This window comes from Molothrus aeneus, chromosome 12 (assembly GCF_037042795.1).
Source record: "Molothrus aeneus isolate 106 chromosome 12, BPBGC_Maene_1.0, whole genome shotgun sequence".
Classification (NCBI taxonomy): domain Eukaryota; kingdom Metazoa; phylum Chordata; class Aves; order Passeriformes; family Icteridae; genus Molothrus; species Molothrus aeneus.
Window position 1 is genome coordinate 7,078,856 of NC_089657.1, and position 22,896 is coordinate 7,101,751.

At 44.3% G+C, this 22,896-nt stretch overlaps 1 protein-coding gene across 3 annotated transcripts in view; it reads right to left on the bottom strand.

Moving 5' to 3' along the window:
* Positions 1-310: 310 nt before the first annotated feature.
* SYNPR (synaptoporin) overlaps positions 311-22,896 on the bottom strand; it is a 99,411-nt gene continuing 76,825 nt past the window's right edge. For all 3 annotated transcript variants that reach the window (XM_066558091.1, XM_066558089.1, XM_066558090.1), the window contains 3 exons: positions 11,267-11,465; positions 3,116-3,307; positions 311-2,091 (listed from right to left, as the gene is read on the bottom strand). In XM_066558091.1, coding sequence (XP_066414188.1) covers positions 1,825-2,091; positions 3,116-3,307; positions 11,267-11,465 — 658 coding nt within the window. In that variant the 3' untranslated portion in view covers positions 311-1,824. The remainder of the gene's footprint in view (positions 2,092-3,115; positions 3,308-11,266; positions 11,466-22,896) is intronic.

Below are 22,896 nucleotides of genomic sequence, written 5' to 3' on the forward strand. Positions count from 1 at the left end.
TCAGAACTGGGATGGGTGGCAGACTACTGGGCTAGTCCTACTGACAGTGGAAAGAGAGGTAAAGAGGCAGGCAGGTATTAAACTGCACACTTTTAATTTTTTTTAAAAAGTTGTGATACTGACCTTTAATGACAGGTGTCTGCAGAAGTGTCATACTCCACTGTACATTAACACAATTCCCATAGAAGTGTTGGAAAACAGTAAGAATATGACCAATAAGGTCAGGCATAGGAATAGTTATTTTTCTTTAATAGTTATCTTCGTTATTTGGCAGTGACATTTCAATATTAACATACTCTGAAAACATGCATTGTATGCAATAACTTTATTAGGGTCAAATAGATATCACAATATAGATTCATCCACTGAGTAGCCATAAATTGGTTACAACAATCATAGAAGAGACTAAGCTGTTTTAAGCTAAGATGCTTTCAACATTACAGCTCATACAATAAGATTATATACTGATACACTTTGATCTAGAAATGCAGATGATCAGTTTTGATTAGTACATTGTGCTTCAGGCTTTCATTTGTGTCAATGCATCCCATATGCTGTAGTGAGGGAGGGTTGAATTTCCCAGGGAGGAATCCAAACAGGCTACAAGGCTGGCTCCGGCTCTTTCAGGATGAGCTCCTCTGAGCCTGGGTTATTTGGTCAATCCAGTTACATTCTCCATTAGCACCAAGCTAGCGCTCAGAGCAGCAATCTAACAGAGGGATATCTAACAATCTTGAAACAGCACGGACAGAAAGGTTTTCTTCTCATCAAAGGGCATAAAGGAATATTTATGCTTTGTAAGGTCACAACAATACGTGCGGTTTTCATGTTGCCATGTCAAGCAACAGGGCGTTTCCACATGATTTTGTGTACTGATATCTGCACCTCTGTTATCTTAGTTAAATAAATACCTTTGTAAACATATAACACAGTTACTTGGTCCTTATTCTCCACAGCTCACGTTAAAAGATTCACAAAACATCCATAGAAATAGTGATTTATAGAAGGAATACTTAGCTGAGTTAAATGGAATAAACATTGGTCAGGTACCATAGATACTACTGAATGCCATTTCAAGGATAAACAGTTTAGTTACAAAGCATTCAGAACTTGGGTAAGCCATATATTCAACTCTGCAAAATATATAAAAGATGCATACTTCTTTTAAACAGACATTTAACAAAATGTAGTGGCAGAAGTCAAGAAGTTCCATTTACACAGTCCAGACATTTGGTAGTATGAAACTGCTTATCCATGCACTAAATTACAGATGGATGACTCATTTAACTGAAATAATAGTAAAATCTTCTGAAACAAAAAGGTATAACCAAAACAAACTCTCTGAAGAGTCACAGACAGGCAGTTCTGAAAATTTAGGTGCAATGTTACATGCATGGATATACAGAATAATCTGTAGAAATCATAGTAAAACACTTCCGTTTTTCACCAAAATGCAGAAGGAAATTCAATTATATTATGCATATTAAATACTACAGACTTGAGGCTACAAAAAGCTTCTACCATCTTAACACATACAAAACTACCATAAAGTTATCTCTACAGTACCTACTACAACAGCAACTCCAGGTCACCGGCGAGGAGCACATCCCCTGTGTCTGGCTAGTCAGGGAAAGAAAGGCCAACTCCAGCCCCCTGGCCACCTCCCATCTGCCAAAGGAGGTGGGCTTAGACCTTCAATGGACATTAAACACCATGTTGTAGTATGAATTTATGTAGAACCCTTAAAAATCTGGTGCCACTGAAACTTGAGACCTGTTAAACTCTCTACTTGCGAGGGATGCAAGAGCTTGCGCTGCGTGAACCCTAAATTTGATTAGAGAAGGAGGTTGGCCCGCTCTGCCCATAGCTCTGGGACTGGCCATATTCACCCACCTGGCCATAGGAGCCTGGCTGGTTGTAGCCACCAGCTGGCCCATAGCTGTCTTGGTTGTAGCCACCTTGGTTGTAGCCCCCGGGCTGCTTCTCCATGGTGTCCGCAGCGTGCCGCTGGCCCGAGGAATGCCAGCCCGTCTCCTTAAACACAAACCAAATGTTGCCTGCCCAGAGGATAAAGTTCAAGTAGCCAAAGACCTGGGTGGGAAGAAGAGGAGCTCGTCACCAGCAGCCACAATCTCACAGCTCGACCTAATGTTATGGTCCCCACCATAACATTAGGTCCCGGGGGAAGGCAAAGCTGCTCCCAACCCCTCCTTCCCAAGGACAAGAGGAAATGGCCTCAAGCTGTGCAAGAGGAGGCTCAGATTGGTTATTAGAAAAAATCTCTTCACTGAAACTATTGTCAAGCACTGGAACAGGCTGCCCAGGGAAGTGGTGGGGTCACCATCTGTGGGGTAAATGTCGATGTGACACTTGGGGGTATGGTTTAGTGCTGGACTTGGCAGTGCTGGCTTAGTGGCTGGGCTCCATAATCTTAGAGATCTTTTCCAACCTAAATGATTCTCTGATTCTCCCAAAACCCACTGGAAAATTTTCTCAGCTTTGGAGCAAATTCCCAAATTAATCTCCCTTAGCTGTAGCTCACAAGGTGTCTGCTTTGCTTTTTGTTTTCAAAATAAAGGTCAAGTTTTTAGAGCAAAAAATTTTTTTTGCTTGAAAACATAATCTAGTTTAAAGAAATTGTGCAAAGATAAAATTGAAAGAAACTAATTAAAAAGAGAGCTCTTAATTGGTCAGGTGGCCTAGAGGGATTTTTTGTGTTTGTTTTTTTTTTTTAACGTGCTGAAGTCCAATTTTATGTTGGTTTTTTGGAGGATTTTTAGAAGAATCTGTAAGGCACAAACATTTTCTTCTAAAGGAGCACGCAGACCCCTTTGCAAAAGAGTTGCAGTGAGCAAGTTAAAAGCAGAGGGACAAACAATGCACTTGGACAGCCACTTTGGCTTTCCCCCATCCCAGCCCTGCACACTCACCCTGCTGCTGCTCCATGGCAGAGCTGCTGTGAGTCACAGCCTGCCTTTCCCTGCAGCAAGACTGCACTTCCAATTAAATCATGTCAGCTAACTGGTTTACACCAGTCAATTTAGGTCAATACACGGCTAAAAGATGAAAATACACTGCAAGGTAAGGGTGAACAGCAGCAATAAAAGTCACTTACAACCGAAGTGTTGAGGCTTGACATAACAGGGCTGCGAACAGGCAAGCATTTGTTGGACTGCTGTTTGCAGGCAGACATCAGCAGCAGCACTTCATCAGGGTCAGTTGCAACCTTTACATCTGACAGTCCTTTAGCCCAAGCAGATGAGCTCACTAGCCACAAGAATGAGAAGACCACTGTCACAATGAAATCCTAAAAGACAAATTAGTTAGAAGCATTATACTGGTGTGTCCATTGGAAAGGAAAAATTATTAAAAATCACCAGAAAACTGAAAGCTCGTGTCAGAGGAGAGAAATACCAAGAGGTTGTTACTAGTGGAAGGTTGTGTTACTGTCATCACCCACAGAGCTAATTTTCAGAAGTCCTTGACATGCCTAATGGGGCAGAGCCCCTGGGCTGACATTTGCACCTCTGGCCTTGAGGCAAGATTCCCACAAACACGGGGCTGGTACCCAGGATGCTGAGCTGCCTTGAAAATGTGGCTGTTCAGAGCACCAGGCTGATGAATTACAAAATACACATGCCTGTAAAGAAGCTGGGCCCTCCTGAGGGCTGGGTCTTGCCCTGGGTACTCCTACAGACAGTCAGGGGGGGTTTCCAATAGGAAGTGTTTCTGTCTTAGGGAAAACCTGAAATTGGCTAATCCTCAGGTACCAGATGAGGAGTTTTCTCACCAGCCACAGGTAAGGCCAAATGTCCCTGCTGCATAAGCCATGCAGCCACTAATTACCACGAGTGAGCAAGTAAACAGCAAGACTTGCCAAGCAGAGACTCCTCCCTAGCCTGGTAAAGCACTGGTTCCTAATTCCCATCCACGTGAAAAGAGGGGAGAAGGTGGGGTGGTCCCTCCAGGTTCCAGCAGCTCTGCTCTGATCCACTCTGCTCACTTTCCCCTTGAAAGACTCTCGGGAGCATGCACAGGCATAAACTTCTCCTTGTCTTAGCCAGAACAAGTGGCCAAGTGACACTGTTGTTGTGTGGGTTTGGGGGGAAAGGAGGGAGGAGGTGTGATTTTTCAAGCTTTCTTGTGTCTTGCTAAAACAGAAGAGCCTTTCTGCTGTCATATTTCATCCCATCTGTCAGCCCACAACAGATGGCAGAGGTGCCAAAGTCTAACATACCACTAACTGCATCACTGCGTCTTGATATCCCACCTCCCATGGGGCTGCTTCCCCTTCCCCCTTGGAAAATAAAGGTGTGCATGGAAGGGAGGGAAAACACTCATTAAGAACCCAGCATTTCAGGTTGCTTCTCAAAGCAATAAGCAATCCCTAGGAAACACCATTCTCATGTACAAGCACAGCTGACATTTGGGGAAGGAGCTCTCTGAGGCACCCCAGGGGTGGAGGGCGCGAGCCCCGCCACGACGGACGAGGCACCAGTCAATAAAGGCAGCCTTGAACAAAGGATGTCTCCACTGACACAGATGGGATTAAATTAACTGTGCTTGGATGCTTTCCCAAAGGATATATCCTTCTCTTTTAACAATTTGTTTTCTGCAGGCCTGTGTCTGCCACCGAGCTCTGAGTTCCTCTGACCTCCTTCCTGCTGCCCAAATGGGCTCTCCTGAAGAGCGCAAAGCCCAGGAGCTGACAACTCCCTTAACACCCAAAGAGTGGGCAGAGGCATATAGCCCAGAGTAATTCTTCTTCTCTGGGAGATTTCCAGCAAAAGAAATTACTGTATCTCATATGTCTTAGCAGTGAATGAGAAAGAGATTCCTAGAGGCAATGGTTCAATTGCAAACATTCCCTAAAAATTCCAGCTGGTCGAAACACGAGATGTCTGCTGAGCTGTGGATGATGATGGGAGATGCTCTTTATTTGCTGTGAGGTTTGACATGCTATCAACCCAGATGCCAAGCCCCCACGCAGTTTTGGACTGACACAAGAGATGGGGACACAGCAGAGTTTTGGGGAATGTATTTTCCAAATGCCAAGCAACCCTCTCCCAGTGCCACCACATTTGAAGCAAACTAAACCCAGCTCTGTAATCAGTGCACTGGCAGTGTCAATTAAAGAAATGCATAACAGCAGGTAGAAATTCAATGCAAACAGAGACAAACTGACTAAAACTAATGCAACACAGGAGATCAAACTTGCTAAAAAGAGAGAAATTTTTAAAGCTAGCGAAGTTCTTGAAGCAGGTGACAGCAGCAGGGGTACAGACCTGCTGTTGAGCTTACAGGCCCATGTTGGAGAGGCTCATTGCACAAATTACTGCATCTTCATGATACAGTCTGACTGGTGGTATAGCCCATGTCCTGGGCTGTAAGTCCTTCCAGATCATCCCATGGCACTGTGCAGCTGAGGGGATGGCCCTAAAGGCATTAAGTATTTCATGTTATTTCTCAAGTCTTGTCTTTCCCATCACACTCCATGTTCCAGCCTTCTCCTGACTTCCTCTGCTCCCCTGTGCCAGGGTGTTCACAAAGTCTAAAACCCTGTCCCCTGTGCTATAAACTCCCCTATTTCAGAGCAGGTCAGAGCCTTGGGGAAAGGGCTCTTGCTCCTGGGGTATCAGGATCAGCTCTTGGCATAGAGGAGCTCCCAAAACCTGTAAAGTCTGGCTGGGTGCAAAACACACTGAACCAGAAGTGAAAGATGGCACAGTGGGACTCAAAGAGGAAACCATGCAGCCTGGCCAACAGCTGGCCAACAGCTGGCCAAGGAGATAGGACTGAAAGGCTAATGGAACACTGGGATTTTTTCAGTAGGTGCTCTCATCAGGGCTACATGGCCAGACTCAGGCTTTTTCTGCCTCCTCTGTACAATGCAAGGAGCAAATGTATGATTCTATGACTAGAGTGAACTTGCTATTTGTGTTGAATCTTTGAGAACCTTCAGCCTTGGCTGGAACCTGAACCTCTCTTGTTTTCAAGTGGGTTTGCATTCCTGGCTGAACATTTTCACAGCTCTGGCTGGAACAGAGTTACAAGATAATGACATGCTGAAAATAAAAGTGAATTTCAAGCTAAGCTGTTCTGTGGCTTAATGTCTATCTGGGGAATTTCTCCTTGGTAATTAAGGCCAGAGTGCCTGCATACTAAAACATACTAAAACAAATCTTGCATTTCAATGTTTAATATCCCTACAGCATGAGTGAGTCTTTTTTTCCTTTGGAACAAAATAATTTTTTGTAGTTGCTCTCTTAAAATGATGTCCAGATCTCTTGAGTGTGTATTGTTGTACGATTACACTACACTCCTAATTACCAAGTTTCTCACTCAGATCTCAGCTGAGATACTTTGCTCTGCCTACAGATGCCTTTGGGAAAGAAGGAAAACATGAACATGTAAAGAAAGGCAAAAACTGAAATTTAAAATACTCTGAATATACAAGTAGGGACTTTTTAAGATCCTGAAGTATGTGCAAAAAGAAAAAAAAAAAGATTCTTGCTGCCTTTTTCAAGTTGAAACTTGTTATTACTGAGTTTGCCAAAAATGTCTACTTGGAACAATTTTATATATTACACATTTTAGAATAGAACTGTGAATGCCTTTTCTTTTTATAACAATTGAAATATTTCTCCTTGCTATCAAGCTACTTACTGGTTTTTGTAAATGTCCCTCTTTGAAAGGGGCGGTCACTTATAGTCACTTAAGCCTCCTGAGCATAGTTTTGGATTGCCCAGTGCCTGGCACAACCTCACCCAGCCAAGAGCCTCTGCAGAAGCTGCTCGTTCACTCAGAAAGGGGAGGTGTTTCATCTGCTCCAAGCCGGTCAGTGGCTTTGTCAGCCCCTGAAGGCTGTGACACACATGTCCCTGCGTGCACTCTGTGCCCTGCTCTCCCTCCCAGCCAAGTCTGCCAGGATGGGCTTGGGCTGTCATGGCTGGGAACAGGCAAAGCCTCAGCTCTGGCCTGACCAGAGCGCTCCTGGCATCCCTCCTGCCTCACAGAGCTGCAGCTGCTGCCTTGTAACTGACTTCCATGCAGGGCTCATGCTACAAAACCTTTCCATTTGTGAAAACCCTGTCACACATTTACAGCCTCCAAGGGAGCAGCTCCTCAAACGCTGAGGTCCACGAACCCTCCTAGTCAGAGCCTGTCTAGCACTGCCAACAGGCTCCATGGCCAGCCACGCAGCAACACAGGGAGATTTCCTTACCCAGCAGAGGCAAACCACTCAGAGGATTTGCTTTCACAGTCACAACCACCCTGAAATTGCAGAAGTACCCCAGCAAGAGGCAGAGCCCTGGTCCCAGCCGGGCAGGCGGCCAGCAGCAGATTGCCGCAGGCAGCAAACGCCTTCCCACGGTGGCATTTTAGCTCTTTTTTGGTTTGAACCAGGTCCCACCCCAGATTTTCTGCCGAATGAAGCTTTGAGAGAATTACATGCTTCTTGCAATAGTGTAAGGCCTTGCAAGCTTGCTTCACAGGGAAGTGCAGAGCCTTTTGGGAGGCACCAGCATGTACAGCAAGGTCACCCTGGCTCGTGCTTTAAAAGGAGATGACAAGAGCAGGCTGAAACAGCTCTTTGAAATGCAAAGAAATGGGTTCTTCCTAATTTCATTTTTCAACTGTAAAGGATTCAGTCTTTTTTTAAATAGATGGCTCTTTATTCTTCTCCTGTCTGTTTTTCAGACAACTGGACATTGGTGAGGAAGTACAACATTTAATCAAAGAGGTGTCCAAAGAGCAGACCTGGGTGTACTTAACTCACTCAATCTGCAACATATGTAAGGAACCAAATGCCTTTCTGCATAATGTGATTATTCATGGGACTCCAGATGCAAAGGAAAGATCTCATCTTCTTAAGATATAAGCATCTTTATGCACCATAAGAATGAGATTAGCAAGTAATCACTATAAAAATGAAATATCTCTTTTCAGGGCTATGTCAGTCACCTTCTTGGCTGAATAATTGTATACTTTTATATTAATTGACTGGAATATTAATTAAGTGATTTACATTTATACATGAATGCATGTGGTTCCTCATGGCCAAGCTATAACTTCCAGAGACAAACCTGAAGGCTCTTAGGGTTGTCAGCATGTGGATTTTAAATGGAACACATATGGGGTAAAGAAACCATAGGAAAAGTAAGAAGGCTGAGTGATGGGGACTGATACACATTAACTGTGACTATTCTTTCTTTTCTGAGAGACATATGGAAGCATCCCATGCCTGATTCCCTACAATTTCAGCACAGCTGGGTTGGTTACTCTCTGCTTGCAAGAAGACCTGAAGCAGAGCATCAACACAGGGCCTGGGCTGGCAGCCCCAGGGCTCAGCTCATCTCTGCTCTCACCACAAACCAGCAGTGCCTCCCCAAGTATGTGGTGTTAAACAAGTGGGAACCAGCTTAGGCTGGTTTGGTCTGAGAGATGGGGATGTACTGAAATCTGGTGGCATTTTGTACATGGCATTCTTTATAATCAAAGTCACCACCTCCAATTAATTCATTTTAAAAGTTTGTGTCTCTTGAGCACTGATCAGTCACTGGAGAAGCAGCCTTGCCCTTGTTGTACCCACCAAGGTGAGACCCCAGCTCCTCACTGCACACGTGCACCATGTGGGAGTTCACAGGAATGAAAATCACAGCTGTGGTTTGCAGAGCTCAGAAACACACGGCATGTTTCTATGAGGTACTGAATCCCTGGTAACCTGCTCCTTGTTCCTTCAGAAACTGGGAATCCAAGGTCCTCCCTTAGGTTCATCCATCTGTATGAACCCCTCAGAGGATCCCTCAGGGAGCCAGCAAGGGAAGCAGAGGCTGTAGAGTGCAAGGACTCATCATTCCCTGTGGGAATGGATGAGTAACACAACCAGGGCCCTGTGTGACCAAAAGGAAGACTTTTATCCTCAAAACCTGACAGGCACCATTAGCAACAGAAATGGTTTACTGCATAGTGAATAAACACACCCCTGCCATCCAAACAGGCAGGGAGCAGTTATCTGCTTCTCCCACTGGAAATATTTCCTTGCTATCATGCCTCACTCCACACGGAATGCTAAAATATTTTTCCACAGTTAAAGTGATGCTTTGCTGAGATCTCAGCACATGCAGTTCATTTTCCTGTATCTGTATAAACAAAATAAACTTGAAACATTTGTGACTGAAATTTTCCCTGCAAGTTTCTTGTGACTTAATGGTCATTAAATTCCTCATAATCGTATCTTCTGCACCCAGTCAGGCTTCTGCAATTTGGTAACACATTGATGGTGACTGCCTGTGCAGGGGCCTTTTGAAAAATATTATAAAATTTCAAGTGAAAGGGGTTTTTTCCTCTCCCGACTTCTCCTGTCATACTCATTTTTCAAATCCTGAAAATTTGTCAGGAGAAAAAGGCAGTTCTGAGAGGGTGCTGCTTAAAGGCAGATGTCATCCCAGACTGAGAAAATACGAAGCCAAGAGGAAGTACAAGGCTTAAAACAGGAATGGTTTAAACCATGAAATTGTGATCAGGCACTGCAGCAGAAGAAAGGATGGATGAAACTGTCATCTTCAAACTCTTCACAAAGAGAGAAAAACTGGTAGTCTGGACAAGGTGTCTGATGCACTGATCCTGCCAGGTGATGAAACAACGAGGGCTGCCCTGCCTCCTGCACCAACACGTGCTGCACCAGAGATTTCTGCAGCACTTTTCTTTGGAAGGAACAATCTCGGGGATGAGACACACTCACACATCTGATCTGATACACGTCAGCTCAGAGCAGCATCTGCCTGGAACTGGAGGACACATTGCCTGCCTCCTTCACAGAGCATGTGACATCCCTTAGGTGAGCACTGCAGCCCTGAGAGGCTGCTTTTCACTCCAAGTTTTCTTTTTCCTTGACCACTGAATTCCTCCTGGCTACAGCTGCCAGCCTTTTCTCTGGCTGGGGCTCTGCATTTTCCCTACAACTCCACGGCACAGAGGGACTCACACCTGTCCTCAGCCAGGCTGTGGTGCTGCAATCATTGCACTGGACAGTGTCCAGGGACACCAGCAAGGATGGGCTCCAGGCAAAAAAGGTTCTTTTTTTTTTCTAAAAATACCAAATACAAGAGAGCTTGCAGTGCACAGGAGTTGCAGGAGCATTTGGCTGGGGAGGATGGGACTTTCCTCCTGTCAGGCATAACCTGACCATAACCCTCAGCCACTCCCAGAACCACTCATCAGCAGGAGCTGCTTTTGCTGTAGGACAAACTCAAAAGCATCTTTATATTCTGAAAAAATAAGGTCATATAGCCTTGGTTTAAATACTGTGAAATTGCAAACAGAGGCTTTGGTGACAGACACTGGTTGAATTTAACCTGTAGATTCGATTACAATCCATTACACAGAACAAATTAAATCAATGTGATGTTAATGCTGTAGCAAATTGTGCCATGCATCCTGTGACAGACACTGCAGCAGCTGTTTCAGGAAAGTCCTGGACAAAGGCAAGTTGCCACATCATGATGTGACATAGCAATACCATTGTTTCTCTTTCCTTTTTCTGTTACTACAGAGGATAATGTGGTTGGTCAAAAGTAAGAATTATTTTTCGCAAGAAAATTAAGATGGAAGAATTCTGTAACAAATCCTTTGATGAAACAGTTTGAAATGAGATCTCACTTGATACCAAGAAGAAGCAAGGCACTTTATTTACTCTTCCTGCAGGGACCCCTTTATTTTGCCCGTTCTTTGGCTCCTCTGTGAGGATTTCCTTACATTTCCACACCATTTTCTCGGACAGGAAAGGTCCCAAAGTGTTGGTTTGCCACAGCCTGGTTTTTGGTAGCAGGAGAGGACCACAGGGGTGGGTTCTGTAAGAAGCTGCTGGAAGCTTCCATCATGTCAAACAGACCCAATCTCTGATGATCTCCTCTTTCCTTTTTTCCCCATCAATGAAGCTCTGCCATCATAGGGCTGAGATCCCAATCCTGCTACAACTCAACTACCTGTTCATTATTTGTGTGATCATCATCACTGTGGGCACTGGGAGAGAAGCACAGAATTTCACAAGTACATACAGGACTAAACTCCTCCTGCATACAGCCTCCATTACCTTTGATGTTAAAACATTACATCACCATTAAGACAGAAAAGCAGGTGAATATAGAGATGCTTTGGGCAGCAGGACACCTGGATCTCCCAGACCATGCCAAAACCTCAACAACCGAGAAAGGAAGAGGTGAAAACCATGCCTGAAAACACTGGAAATGCTGCAAACACTTACAATTAAAGGTCCTCTGTTGTTCTCACGGTACTTGTTCTGGAAGAAGATGTAAACCACAGTGGCAGCCAGCGAGTAGAGGAAGGCGAAGACCGCGATGGTGACGAAGAACTCCGCCGAGGAGGAGAAGTCTCCGATCAAGGCGAGCGTTTCCCGGCGCTTGCCTTCACAAGTGGGAGCCTCAAAATTCACTTGATGCAACCTGGAAAACATCCCATAGAGCAGCAGGTGAAGCACAGAAAATGGAAGCCGCTATCTGAATAAAGATGAATACATTTGCTCAGTCTCACTCCCGATGCACATTGATCCCTGTGAATAACTGGCAGCTGTGGGCAGAGCCCTGTGAGTGCCAAGGTGAGACTGAGCACATGAACACATCTTTTGATCAATCCCAGAGAAAAGTTTATGTTCCAGTGGTTTGGTACAACCCTCCCCATCCTCTCTGGGGTTTTGTCATGGCAACAACTGAAAAAGGATAACATGAAAAACAATTTGATTCTCAGATTCTTACAATCCAGGCAGCAGAAAACAGGTCTTATCCTCAAGACTAAGCCCATGGGATAGCTGTGTTTGGACGTTCACAAATTCCTTGCATCAAATTGTCTGGTGCAGAGCTACCTGTGGCTGTTAGCCCATAGGGCTGCAAGCCACACAGTGCTTCTACATTAAGGCTTTTAAAATCAAGCTGCAGCAGAAATACACAACTTGGATCAAAGAAAAAGTCTGCATGTCCTGGTAACCTCAGCCCTAACTTTATACTCACAACTGTTTATCAGTGACTGAGCGAATAGATTTATAGTTCTGTCTGGAAGCTCCTGTGACAGATTTTTTCTGTAATAATTTTAATTTCTGATTCAGAAAAAGAAAGAGAATCCATGGAGGGGTCATTTTGTCAGGTCCTGTTGCATGGCCCAGATTCACAGTGGGGACGTGGAGCCCAATGAGGGATCATGTTGTTCTGCCCTGCACAGGCTGAGTGAAGGGGACAAAGCCAGCAGCAATTAAAGAACTGATGATCTGGTGCTGAGAAAGGATTAGGCCTTCTGGGAGACATTCCTCTGCTCAAGGGCAATTAAAGTGTGCAACAGCAAGCCAATGGGAGCAGCAGCCATAACTATATTTGGCTAAATAAAAAGTTAATTCCCCAGATGAAAACAAAGTACCCACAGCAGAAATCACAAGATGGATTAATGGTCATTGGAGGATTGGATGACTTTTTGCTTTTGCTGGTCCTGATTAAATGTACCCAAACATGTAGGCAGAACCTTTTCATCAGTGGTTGATGAAAAACACCAGTTATTTGCCTCAGAGGTTTTATTCCCTGTCATTGTAGTAGTGGTGGGATGAAAACAAAAACCAAGTTTGCCCAGATTGCAGAGATGAACAGTGGCTGAATCACCTTTCCAGTGCAAAGCCAGCAAAGCCTGATGAAATCTGAACACATGAGAGAGATCCTAATGCCAGTGATCAGTTTCCTGACTTCACTGGCTTTATAGCAGAGTTTTCTTCCCCTCCCCAGGAGCCCTGAAACACAGACTCACAACACATGCTGCAAGTAGCAGCTCAAAGTCCTGTGCATACAAAAAAGGAAATAGCTTAGGGAATATTTCTACCAAGATTCAGACTTGGAGTTGCTGCCCACCCCTGCCCCTCTGACTGTCCACTGTCAACACAGCCCAGTCTCATCATCAACAACCACCAGCCTTTACAAAACATGGTAAAGGAACTGAAACCATTTTCATTTGCTAATCTCTGTTTTCCTGACTGCACCTTAGTTCTGAATCATAAGCCAGAAAAAAATGTTCATATATTAACACCCCACTTGTACCTTCCCAGCAGTGCTTTTGTGGCCAGGCACCTGTCAGGGATACGAGATCACAGAAACCTTCCTCCATCAAGTTATTTTTATTCACTTGCTTTTCCTTTTAGATTTCCTTGGTCTCTAAGAGGATGTGCAGTAATTGGTGCCTCTTGTGGCTACCTCACCTCTGTCAAAACAACCGAGATCTCTGTTGTGCAAAGGGCCCCAAAATAGACCATGATTCAGACCTGGGAAGAGGAGCTGTGACAGGCAAGAGGAGTGAGGGAGCCAAGCCCTGCGGTGCTTAGGGTGGATGCTGACTGTACATGATACATCTGAAAAGTTTCTTTAAGGCAGGGGAGGATCACTGACAGAAAATCCAGTTTCACTAATCAAAGCCTTTTGATCTGGAATGGCATCTCCAAGAGAAAGCTCTGATTTCTTCCCCAGTGATGTTGCTGAGTCAGCCTTTCTGGGGGCAGGATAGCTTGGGGATGACTCACAAAACACTAATTGCCCCTGCCTCTCACTTTTGATACAATTCTACCTGTTCTGTCTTTTACTTCCTCTGACTTACTCTTCTTTCATCTTCTCTTATCTCTCTTTGTTTACACCCCACCTTTTCCTTCAAGTCACCCTTGGCCAGTGTCTTCCTTCTGCTGCTTTTCCAATTTCCAGCACCATCCCTCTATTCCACCTTTGACTCTCGATTTGCTAAACAAAATCAGGAGCCCCAAGAGTGACCCTTTGCAATCACACCCTTTGCACTTTGTTAACATTTCTTAGGCTGCATTAACAGGAACGATTTTCACTGATTGATGGACAATGCAAATAAGGAACACAACAGTAATGAATTTACTTAATTAGGGAAAACTTTCTCCCTGAAAGTTCCTCCAGGGTTCTGGTTTTTTTTTTTTTTTGCCTTGTCTTGCACTGAGTATTGCTATTAATTCAGAAATAAAGCTCCTGACTTTGGAATGTGACCTTGCATCCCACACTCAGCAGAACTGCACTAAGGTCATCCTCGCTGCCCATTGTTACCAGCACCATCCTTTTGTTAACAGCATCTGCCATGGCCAAGCTGTCCAGGCCCAAATTCCCTCAGATTCACTTCAGTCTGAAGTAAGTCCACCAAAGCAGTCAAGTTTCACTGATGAAGTCACAGTAATTAAGGGCTTCTGAGGCTTCTTCCACCACTTGGCAAACTTTCCATTGCCATGGGAAATATGACGACAAGACAGCTGTATTGTCTAGCTTGACAAGATCAAAGGAGGGCAGGAATGTTTTACAGTGAAAAAGGGGATTTTCACATTGTTCCACAGCAGCGAAGAGCAGTTACATTTTCAGATGCTAATTACCCTTGCTCTGAAAAGAATACATGAAGCCAGACACATTGAACAAAGCTACAGCTGTTACATGTGCATGGGGGAGCAAAAGTTGTGCTCTCTCCATGTGAACATGAAGTTCCCTTTTCTTCCTGAGCTTTCTCAGTACAATACTGAAGCCACAGCTTTCTTTTACTCATAGCCCTCCTTTTTTTTTTCTTTTGAGCAGCTTGATTCCCCAGATGATCCTTGAGCATGAAAATTATCAGAGCCAACCTCCCCAAAGACCTGTCTCACTCCACCAGCAGAAGGGTGAGTGATCTAATATTGTCTGATTCACTCCCTTCAACAATGCACACAGGGCTTAGCCTTGAAGCCAACAGAACACACAATTAACACAACAGTGTGCTCAAATGTTATTGATGAACCAGCACATATTTCCTCTCATGGGCTTTAATTGGTGTGTGGATTAATAAATAGCAGATAAAGTTCTGCCTCCAAAAATTCTCAATGGGGGTTAGTGTTTCTCCATTCCTTTAGCAGGATCTAGTGAAAAACAGGCAAAAAAAAAAAAAAAAAAAAGCTCTGTTTTGGCAGGCTGTCCTATTTTCTGAAAATAGCATCTTGTAATCCACCCTCCAACTTGTCTACAACATGCTGGAATAAAATCTGCAACACCCACACACGTGCTTGCAAAAACCCAGAGATCCATTATCTTTTCACTGGGCTGTATTTCCCCCCAACTTGTTTCTGGAACTCTAACTGTCAATTGTCTTTATTGTCTGCAAATCCCTGAGAGAAATAAATCACTAGAAATGAGTTATTGCAGTAGTGCTTGTGGAGGGGTTTCTTGGGAAATGTTTATCTTGGCTGATAATCTCCAAAATGAGGGGGAAATGAAATTTCAAAATACAGTAGCGAAATGCTGACATGCACAGAGCCCCTCAGCAAGTCAAACTGCTCTGCCCAGGCACAAAAATGTGACAAGGGCTTACATCTTCCTTTCTCTGGGATACACAGTAAAGGAATTTCTTTTAGTTAGCCCTGGAAAAGCTGGAGTTCCCTCATTTCAGAGGACTATGCTGGTGTGCTTGGACACCAGTGCCTCCAGCCAGCCAGTCCCTGGGCAGATGTACCTTTTTGAGGCAGCAAATATGGATTTTTTTTGTAGGCTTAGTGGAAGAATATAAATAAATGGGAGCCTTTCCTCACACAACAGAGCTCATCATTCCTGTAAAACTTCTCTAGAGATATTACCTACATTAAGAAAAACACTTTGAAAGTAATCTCTAATAGTCAGGTCAAAGCAGACATCTGTCTGCAAATGAAAAGTCTTTTCTTTAAGGTCACTGGGGTCCACTGACTCTTCCCACACTCTTCCCAGCCTGCTCTTCTCACTGCAAAGAACACTTTCCCCAGAGCTGGGCATTCCAGAATGTTTGGCATTAAATCCTGGCTATCTCAAGGCTGCTCACACAGCAAGGACCAGATTTCCTTCCAGGCTTCAGGAAGATGGATGGAGTGAGCTCTGCATTCTCATTCTCTTCCTCCTCCCAGATCTGCTCTTCAGGGACAAACTTCTGAGTGGGGGGACCCTGCAGCATCAAAACCATCACCCAGCGATTCCCATAGGATCTGAACCTTTGCACCCAGGCATCTGCTGAAGTTAGTGTCAGGAAGAAATCCTGTTAATACCACATTTGAACACCTTGAAGCTATTAATGCTGAAGTTCTCTCCAGCCCTTCAAAGTCAAATAGCTGAGATGTCATTCAAGCTCTGGACAACTGTGGGGATGAGATGGGGTTTGCCCCTCATCAGGACAGCAGCTACCTGGAGGTGACTGCTCCCTGGCTCTTTTGCACCTTGTGCTATTCTGGTAAAATCAGAGGTTTTTACCCTTTTGCTAACAATGACAAGACTGTTTCTCACCCCAAGCTGCTCTCCAACAGCTCTTTTCCTAATGAAGAAATTACCTTACTCAAGTATTCCCATCCCTTACCTTCACATTGCCCATCTGCCACGACACACACCTCAGTGCTGCCTGCACCTACCACAGCCTTTCAGAACTGAGATCTTTATCCATCCTTCCTAACTATCCCAGCAGTTTTCCACACCTCACTCTACCAGCTGCCCCAAAAACAATACCATTCCAGACTCCCCAGCACCCAAAGGTGCCTTCAGTACCCTCCTCCCCTACAGAGCAGCAGCACATTAATTTCCACCACATACCTGCCCCTAAAAATCTGTTCATTTTTATCTGGAGACAGAAAGCAAAATTAAAATTCACCATCTGACTCAGCAATCCAAGCCCGGTCTTTTGCTTCTTTCCTTTCTAGAAGACGAAGGAAAAGAGTTGGCTGATCAGAGTATTTGAAAATATTTCACTTTGAACTTCTGTCCGCCCAATAAATCCTCTCCATTTACTACCAAAAAATGAATTCCAAAGCCTACATCACTCTAGAATTATTCAAAACTACCAGTCATTTCACACAAATACATACATCATATTGCAAACATTTATTCCTAGCTCCTATCCTGGACATCTGAACATCCTAAAGATCTCCCCTTTGTCACAGCTGATTTTAGTGGCTTATACCCATCCAAATCCATGTCCAGAGCAGCATGACCAAAAAAAACCCCAGAAGTTGCTGCTGGGAAGCTTACCAGGAAACCTGCAGCAACCTACACTCTTTTCTGGTTTATGTCCAGTCAAAATAATTAAAAATATCTCCCTCCTAATACTTTCAATTTCCTAGCTTGCCAGGTTCCCAGCCCTGTCTAGCACATAGCTGTGCAGCAGATGTTTGGCCAGCACTATTTCCCTACAGTTCTTCAGGTAAAGCTGCTGTCCCAGCACACCACAGTGTGTGCTGCCCTGGCACAGGGGCAATTCCCCCAGTGCAGGCAGCTCAGAGCAGGTTCACCACGACACCTACCCACAGCTGGGCACCTCATGGGTCCCTCAACCCCACATTTAATTTCTCCTGGTAAGACAGTGAGTCTGAGACCCTCTGAGGTGCTCAGGCCTCCAGGAAGAGAAGCTACACAACCCCTTTGAGGGTGGGTTCTGAAGGCACTGGAACAGGGACAGCACTGGTGGTGGGCAGAAGGCAGCAGTGCCATACCCCAGCTTGAGATCCCCTGCAGGACCCATTCCCAGTGATTGTGTGCACAAAGCTCTAGGGAAACAGCCTGCACAACATTCCTGGGGGAAGGAACATCTGGAGTGGTGCCAGCCCTGGGAAGGAGCCTCCTCAGGCTGTGCACGTAGCAGGAGTGCAAACCCTACTACTCCATCGTAGCACCAAAAAGCCAACAAAAAGGCTCATTATAGAACACATGCTGCTGGGAGTGCTTGTTAAGCTGAGTGGGTGATCCCAACCCCACTTCCAAGCCTTTATCCAAGACCCAGATTTATCTCCCAAGATAATTTCACAGCTCTTCTCAGGAACACATGCTGTGCAAGCAGAGCACAGTGCTCACAGACATGCTCCACCAGTCTGCACAGCCCAGATACCTTCCCAGATTGGGCACTTGCATTCCTTGTGGTACACACTAGTGGCAATATACTCTGATTTCCCTTCACTGGGCTATTTTCTTGGGACAAACTGCTTTCTAGTCTCTGGGAAACTTTGCTACTATTTCTGAAGGAAGGTAACCCTTAATTATCTTTAAAAAAAGCCATCACGTTCATGGAGCAAGGCAAAATATAGGACCTGGAAATGCTACTGGCATACATTTACATCACCACATAAATAACTATCCACGTTTACCTGGTCCCATCATGATATCCTGGCTGAACCCATGGCTCTCATGTCCCTCCTGCTGCCCTCTCTTCTGGACAGACACAGGAAACAGCTCCCAAACTAAGAAACTCCTGTCAGAGCCAAACAAAAGCTTCCATTTGGAGAAAGATCTACAGAAATCTAAACACCTACAGATGAAACATGAGCAGTAGAAATCACAAAGAAAAGCCATTGAATATAATAAGACCATTCCTGAGAAGTGGATGTATCCAATCCCTGGGCAGTGTTTCTGCATGGAGCAGTGTGGGTCTGCTGATCTGCCATTCCTGCACCCCAACACATCCTGCAGCTGCTCACACCACCCCAGTTCACCTTCCCTTCCACCATCCAGTGGGCTATGAACTCCATGGAAAAGTATTCCAAATGCTTGGGCATCACCTGGTGTTCAGCCAGACCCACCTGAAAGCATAAATTCTTCACCCTGTGACAAGCATTACACACATTTTCATCCAGATCTACAGACCCTGAAAGCAGCAATTTCACCCCCCAGACCAACTGCTATAAATACAAGAGCTATTACAGGGGATGCAGCAACATTTACTCCTTTCTGCTGTATTTCAATATTACTTTGTATTTAACTATAATTTTTTCTCAAGTCTCTTGTCCTAATGTACCTAAAGAAATCAAATTGAGTTCTCTGGAGAGTTTTATGGGATGACTCCAATGAAACTCCCAGTCACAGTATGTACATTTGGAAGGATATGACAAATCCTTTCCTTGGGGAGCTGGTGGGCTGCAGCACAGGCTGAGCAGATTTGTGGGTCTGCTGTTGGACCTGCAGACAAATTGCCATCCCCTTCACACCTTGAATAGCCCAGGAGGTGTGAAACCACAGAGGACAGGCACTGAGTGGGGCTGTGCTGCATGGGCTTGGATGCACATCCTCTCCAGAGTCTACTGAATGAAAAATATTGCATTTATCTCCTGGAAAATAAATTAATGTAGAATCCAGGTGTGAGAGGAGACCAAAGACATCCCATGCACCCCATCTCCTACAGTCCTGGGGAAATCTTCAGGGCTCCTACACATCAAATGCACATTTTGGAGAAGGAAAAAGGGGAAGGGCATGTGTTTGATTGTCCCCCAGCTGGGTCACCATGTGCCATACAGGGTGTGGGATCAAATGCCAAACAAAGCAAAGCCAAAGGGTGGCTGCTTTGGTTGCTTCTGTACTGACAGCATGAAAATGTGCAAAAATAAATTTGCAAGGGAAGTTGCCTAAATTCTGACTTTTAGAAAAAGCCTTTGTGGCAGGCACAGATAAAACACCATCACTGAACAATACTGCAGAGACTATTCATGAATACATATTAAAAATTCAAATGGTGAAAAAGCTGCAACAAATCCAAAATCAACTTCCACTTAGAGAACAAATTTGGCCTAAAGAATTAATGAAGAATTTTTCTGGCACTAAAACAGTGTTTAACATAAAATATAGCCTCTATGAAGAAAAATCAGCCAGTATGGACCATCCAAATTCAGGAAAAATCCAATTTTCAAGTGCCAAAAGAAAAGCTCTGCAATTTGCAAAGTTTTAAGAAGCTGCTCTCCCTTATCTGCAGCAGACACCATCTCCAGAAATTTCCTACGTCTTTCCTTCCCCCTCCAGCTGTGTGCCCATGAGCTCTGTGTTCTTGCAAAGTTTGTACATGGACACCAAGACAAGAGCTGACCAGTCTGAAGAGCTGTGAGCCAAGACAAGCCTCCTCTATGGCCCCAGTTCAGCATTCAAAGATGTTTGTTCTGAGTTTTAAGGGATTAAAAGCTACAGAGCAGAAGCAGAACACTGATGACAGCAGCAGCTGAGATGACCTCAATATCTGGAGAAGTCATCTTGTCTGCAGAGCTGCTGCCCCATCACAAAAATACTGCCTGGACCCATCAGCTTGTCCTTGGTTAACAACTGTCCTTGCAATTAAATGCACACTTCATGGTTTTACAAATCTTCCTCCCCTGACCTCCTCAAGCACTGAGTCCCTGCTGACAGCCCTGAATGAGCAGAGACTCTGCCATCCCTGGGCTGCAGCTTCTGGGCTGTTTACAGAACAGTTTGAGCCAGAAGCCAAGCTATTCAGACCAGCCATGAAATTGTGGGGATGGTGGGTGGTCTCTTGCTTTGACAACACAGTTGTGATGAGGACCACATGCACAGGGTCAGCCCCAAAGAGAAGCTGAAGATGTGGTTTTATCAGATTTCTGGTAAATCTGATTTCATCAGATTTCTATAGATCCCATGCAGGAACAAAGGGTGACTCCTGGTTCCTCACTTGCCTTTATCCACAGTTCCAAAAGTGCAAACTGGCAGTAATGACCATTCTTTGGCAATCTTGACGATTTCTACAAAGTGGCTTTTGAAGGCTGTAACTGGGGTCAGGAGGAGGCCCTCAAAACTAGAAAAGTCACAAAGTCATCCATATTTTTACCTGTTTTAATCAAACCAGCAGTAGTTCCATCAAACTCTGACAATAGGAATTACACTGTACACTGTACTCATGGACAGCTGTTACTGCAGACCACAGCTGTCCAAGTAAAAAAGCCCATTTCCTTCCATTTTCTCTTTTTCTAAAGACAGTACTTCACACTCAGTGTGGTCCTTGAAGACTTGTGGAAATTGGAGAACACTGATTTGCAGTTTTCAATTACTTCAGTAGTCTGTAGCCATGCACAAGCAAGCAAAAATCACATCAGGGCTCTGAACTATGGGATGCACTCTTTAATCACTAGAGCCAGTTATAAAAATGTGAAATATTCTTTCCTATTACAAACTATGTTCATTCAAAGCTGAAAAGAAAATCCTTATTCTGCAGACCTGGATCACCTCTTCCCCAGCCCAGGAGACAATCTAAGAGCAAACAGCTCTAACTAAAGCAACAGCTCATTGATCAGTGCTCAGTTTGGCTTTGCAAGCTCCATGTTCAGGCTGCTTCCAGACTTGCTTCAGTACAGAGATTTGACCAAGGTCTCTGATGCCTTCACTGCCAGGGAAGTGCTGGGGCCATACTTTAAATAGCTCACAAAGTTCTTGCATTCATGTCAGAATGGCAGAAAATCTTTTAACTGGCTTTCCATTGGGAGATTTTTGAAAAATTGAGCTGCAGTTTTCTGGATTGCCCTATAAATTACCAGAATGTAAGAACCACAACTGAGAAAAAAGGTCTATTTCCCAGTTAAAAATATATCTTAATGCTTCAGTTTGCATTGTTAAGTCATATAAAATATGCAGATACTTGGTGAAGGTGTCACAATTATAGATATTTGTAACCTGAAGGATTTGCTGAATTTTACCCAGCAGGATGCAACATTATCTTCCTCATTCACACAATTTCCTCTTTCCACTACCAGCAGAAGTTCTGGTTAGGCAAATTATTCATTAAGAGGTCAAAATCAGGTATAAAAGGCACTGCTGAGGTCAGAGTTTGAAACAGTTGTGAAAAATAATTAAAGCCATGACTGAGCCCTCAGTGCCCATCCTACACAGCCAGTTTATATAACAGGGATATTGGTGAAAATCTCCAGCTTAGCTGATGCATTACTGAACAGTTTTCCTCATCAGTTCAGCTGCTAACCCCAGATCTGTAGTGCCAGATGAGGCAGTCACAGTTTGGCAAGAAAAGGGACTAAACTAATGCAGCTTTCACTACTGCAGACCCAGAAGGGACCACACTGTGGCACAGCTCATGAACTCCATCCAATCGTCCCTGCAACTCCTGCTTGAGCAAAATCTGCTTCTCAGGAGCACCAAGTTTTGTTCAAAGAAGTTCCAGGGTGGAGATTTATGCCTTCATTAAGCTGGAATGGGTCATGCAAAGTTTAACCAGCACCTCTCACCTTCCCAGGAGCTCTGCCAAATCTGCCTGGGAACTGGGGCATCTGCACTTTGGCACAGCTCACACCTGAAGCCAGTGCACAGCTCCTGCTGCCCTGCTTCTGCTCCTGTCTATGCACAGGAGGTTCAGGAGACCACAGTTTGGTTTTGCAGAAGGGGCATCTTCTGTAAGGCGAAGATATCCAAAATAAAACACAAACCTTAAGGAGTTCAGCTGACTCTGTGACTTTATTCTTTCCTATCTCCAACCTCCCAAGAAGTCTGGGAGCAGAGCCCACCACAGCTGTCTGAAAGTCAGCACTGCTGGCAACTACTTAGTGGAAAGAATTTCTATTTATCAGCAGCTGTCAGTCTCCCAGCCATTACAGACATTCATAATCTTTCAGCCAGAATGTTTTTCACTGAATTCTGAAGAAAGATTTACAAATGGATGACAAAAAATAGAAGGATAGTGCACACTGGAAGAGAAATGTGTTAACATTAGCAGAGGCCTTTTCCAAAGAAAGATAGATGCAAAGCTCAAAAAGTTAGATGTTTTCTCCTTAATTATCATTTGTAGCTTCTAAGTAGGCAATTTAGATCTGGCTGTCATATTTCAAATGGAAGACTACACTGCCCATAGCATGCAGATGAGGTGAACACTTTCAAGGGTGCTCAATGGGAATGTCTTTATTCAAATGAGATGCTTAAAGTGAATGAAAAGCTCCCATAAAACATAATTTCATTTTCCTTCAGAAGGAAGGACCACTTGAAGAGACAACTTTACTAGCACACTGAAAAGATACTAATAGGTGATTGAGAATAAAATGGAAAACATTTCTTTTGCTCACTGCTGTGATACAAAGATGTGCAAAGAATACTGCTGGTTTATATT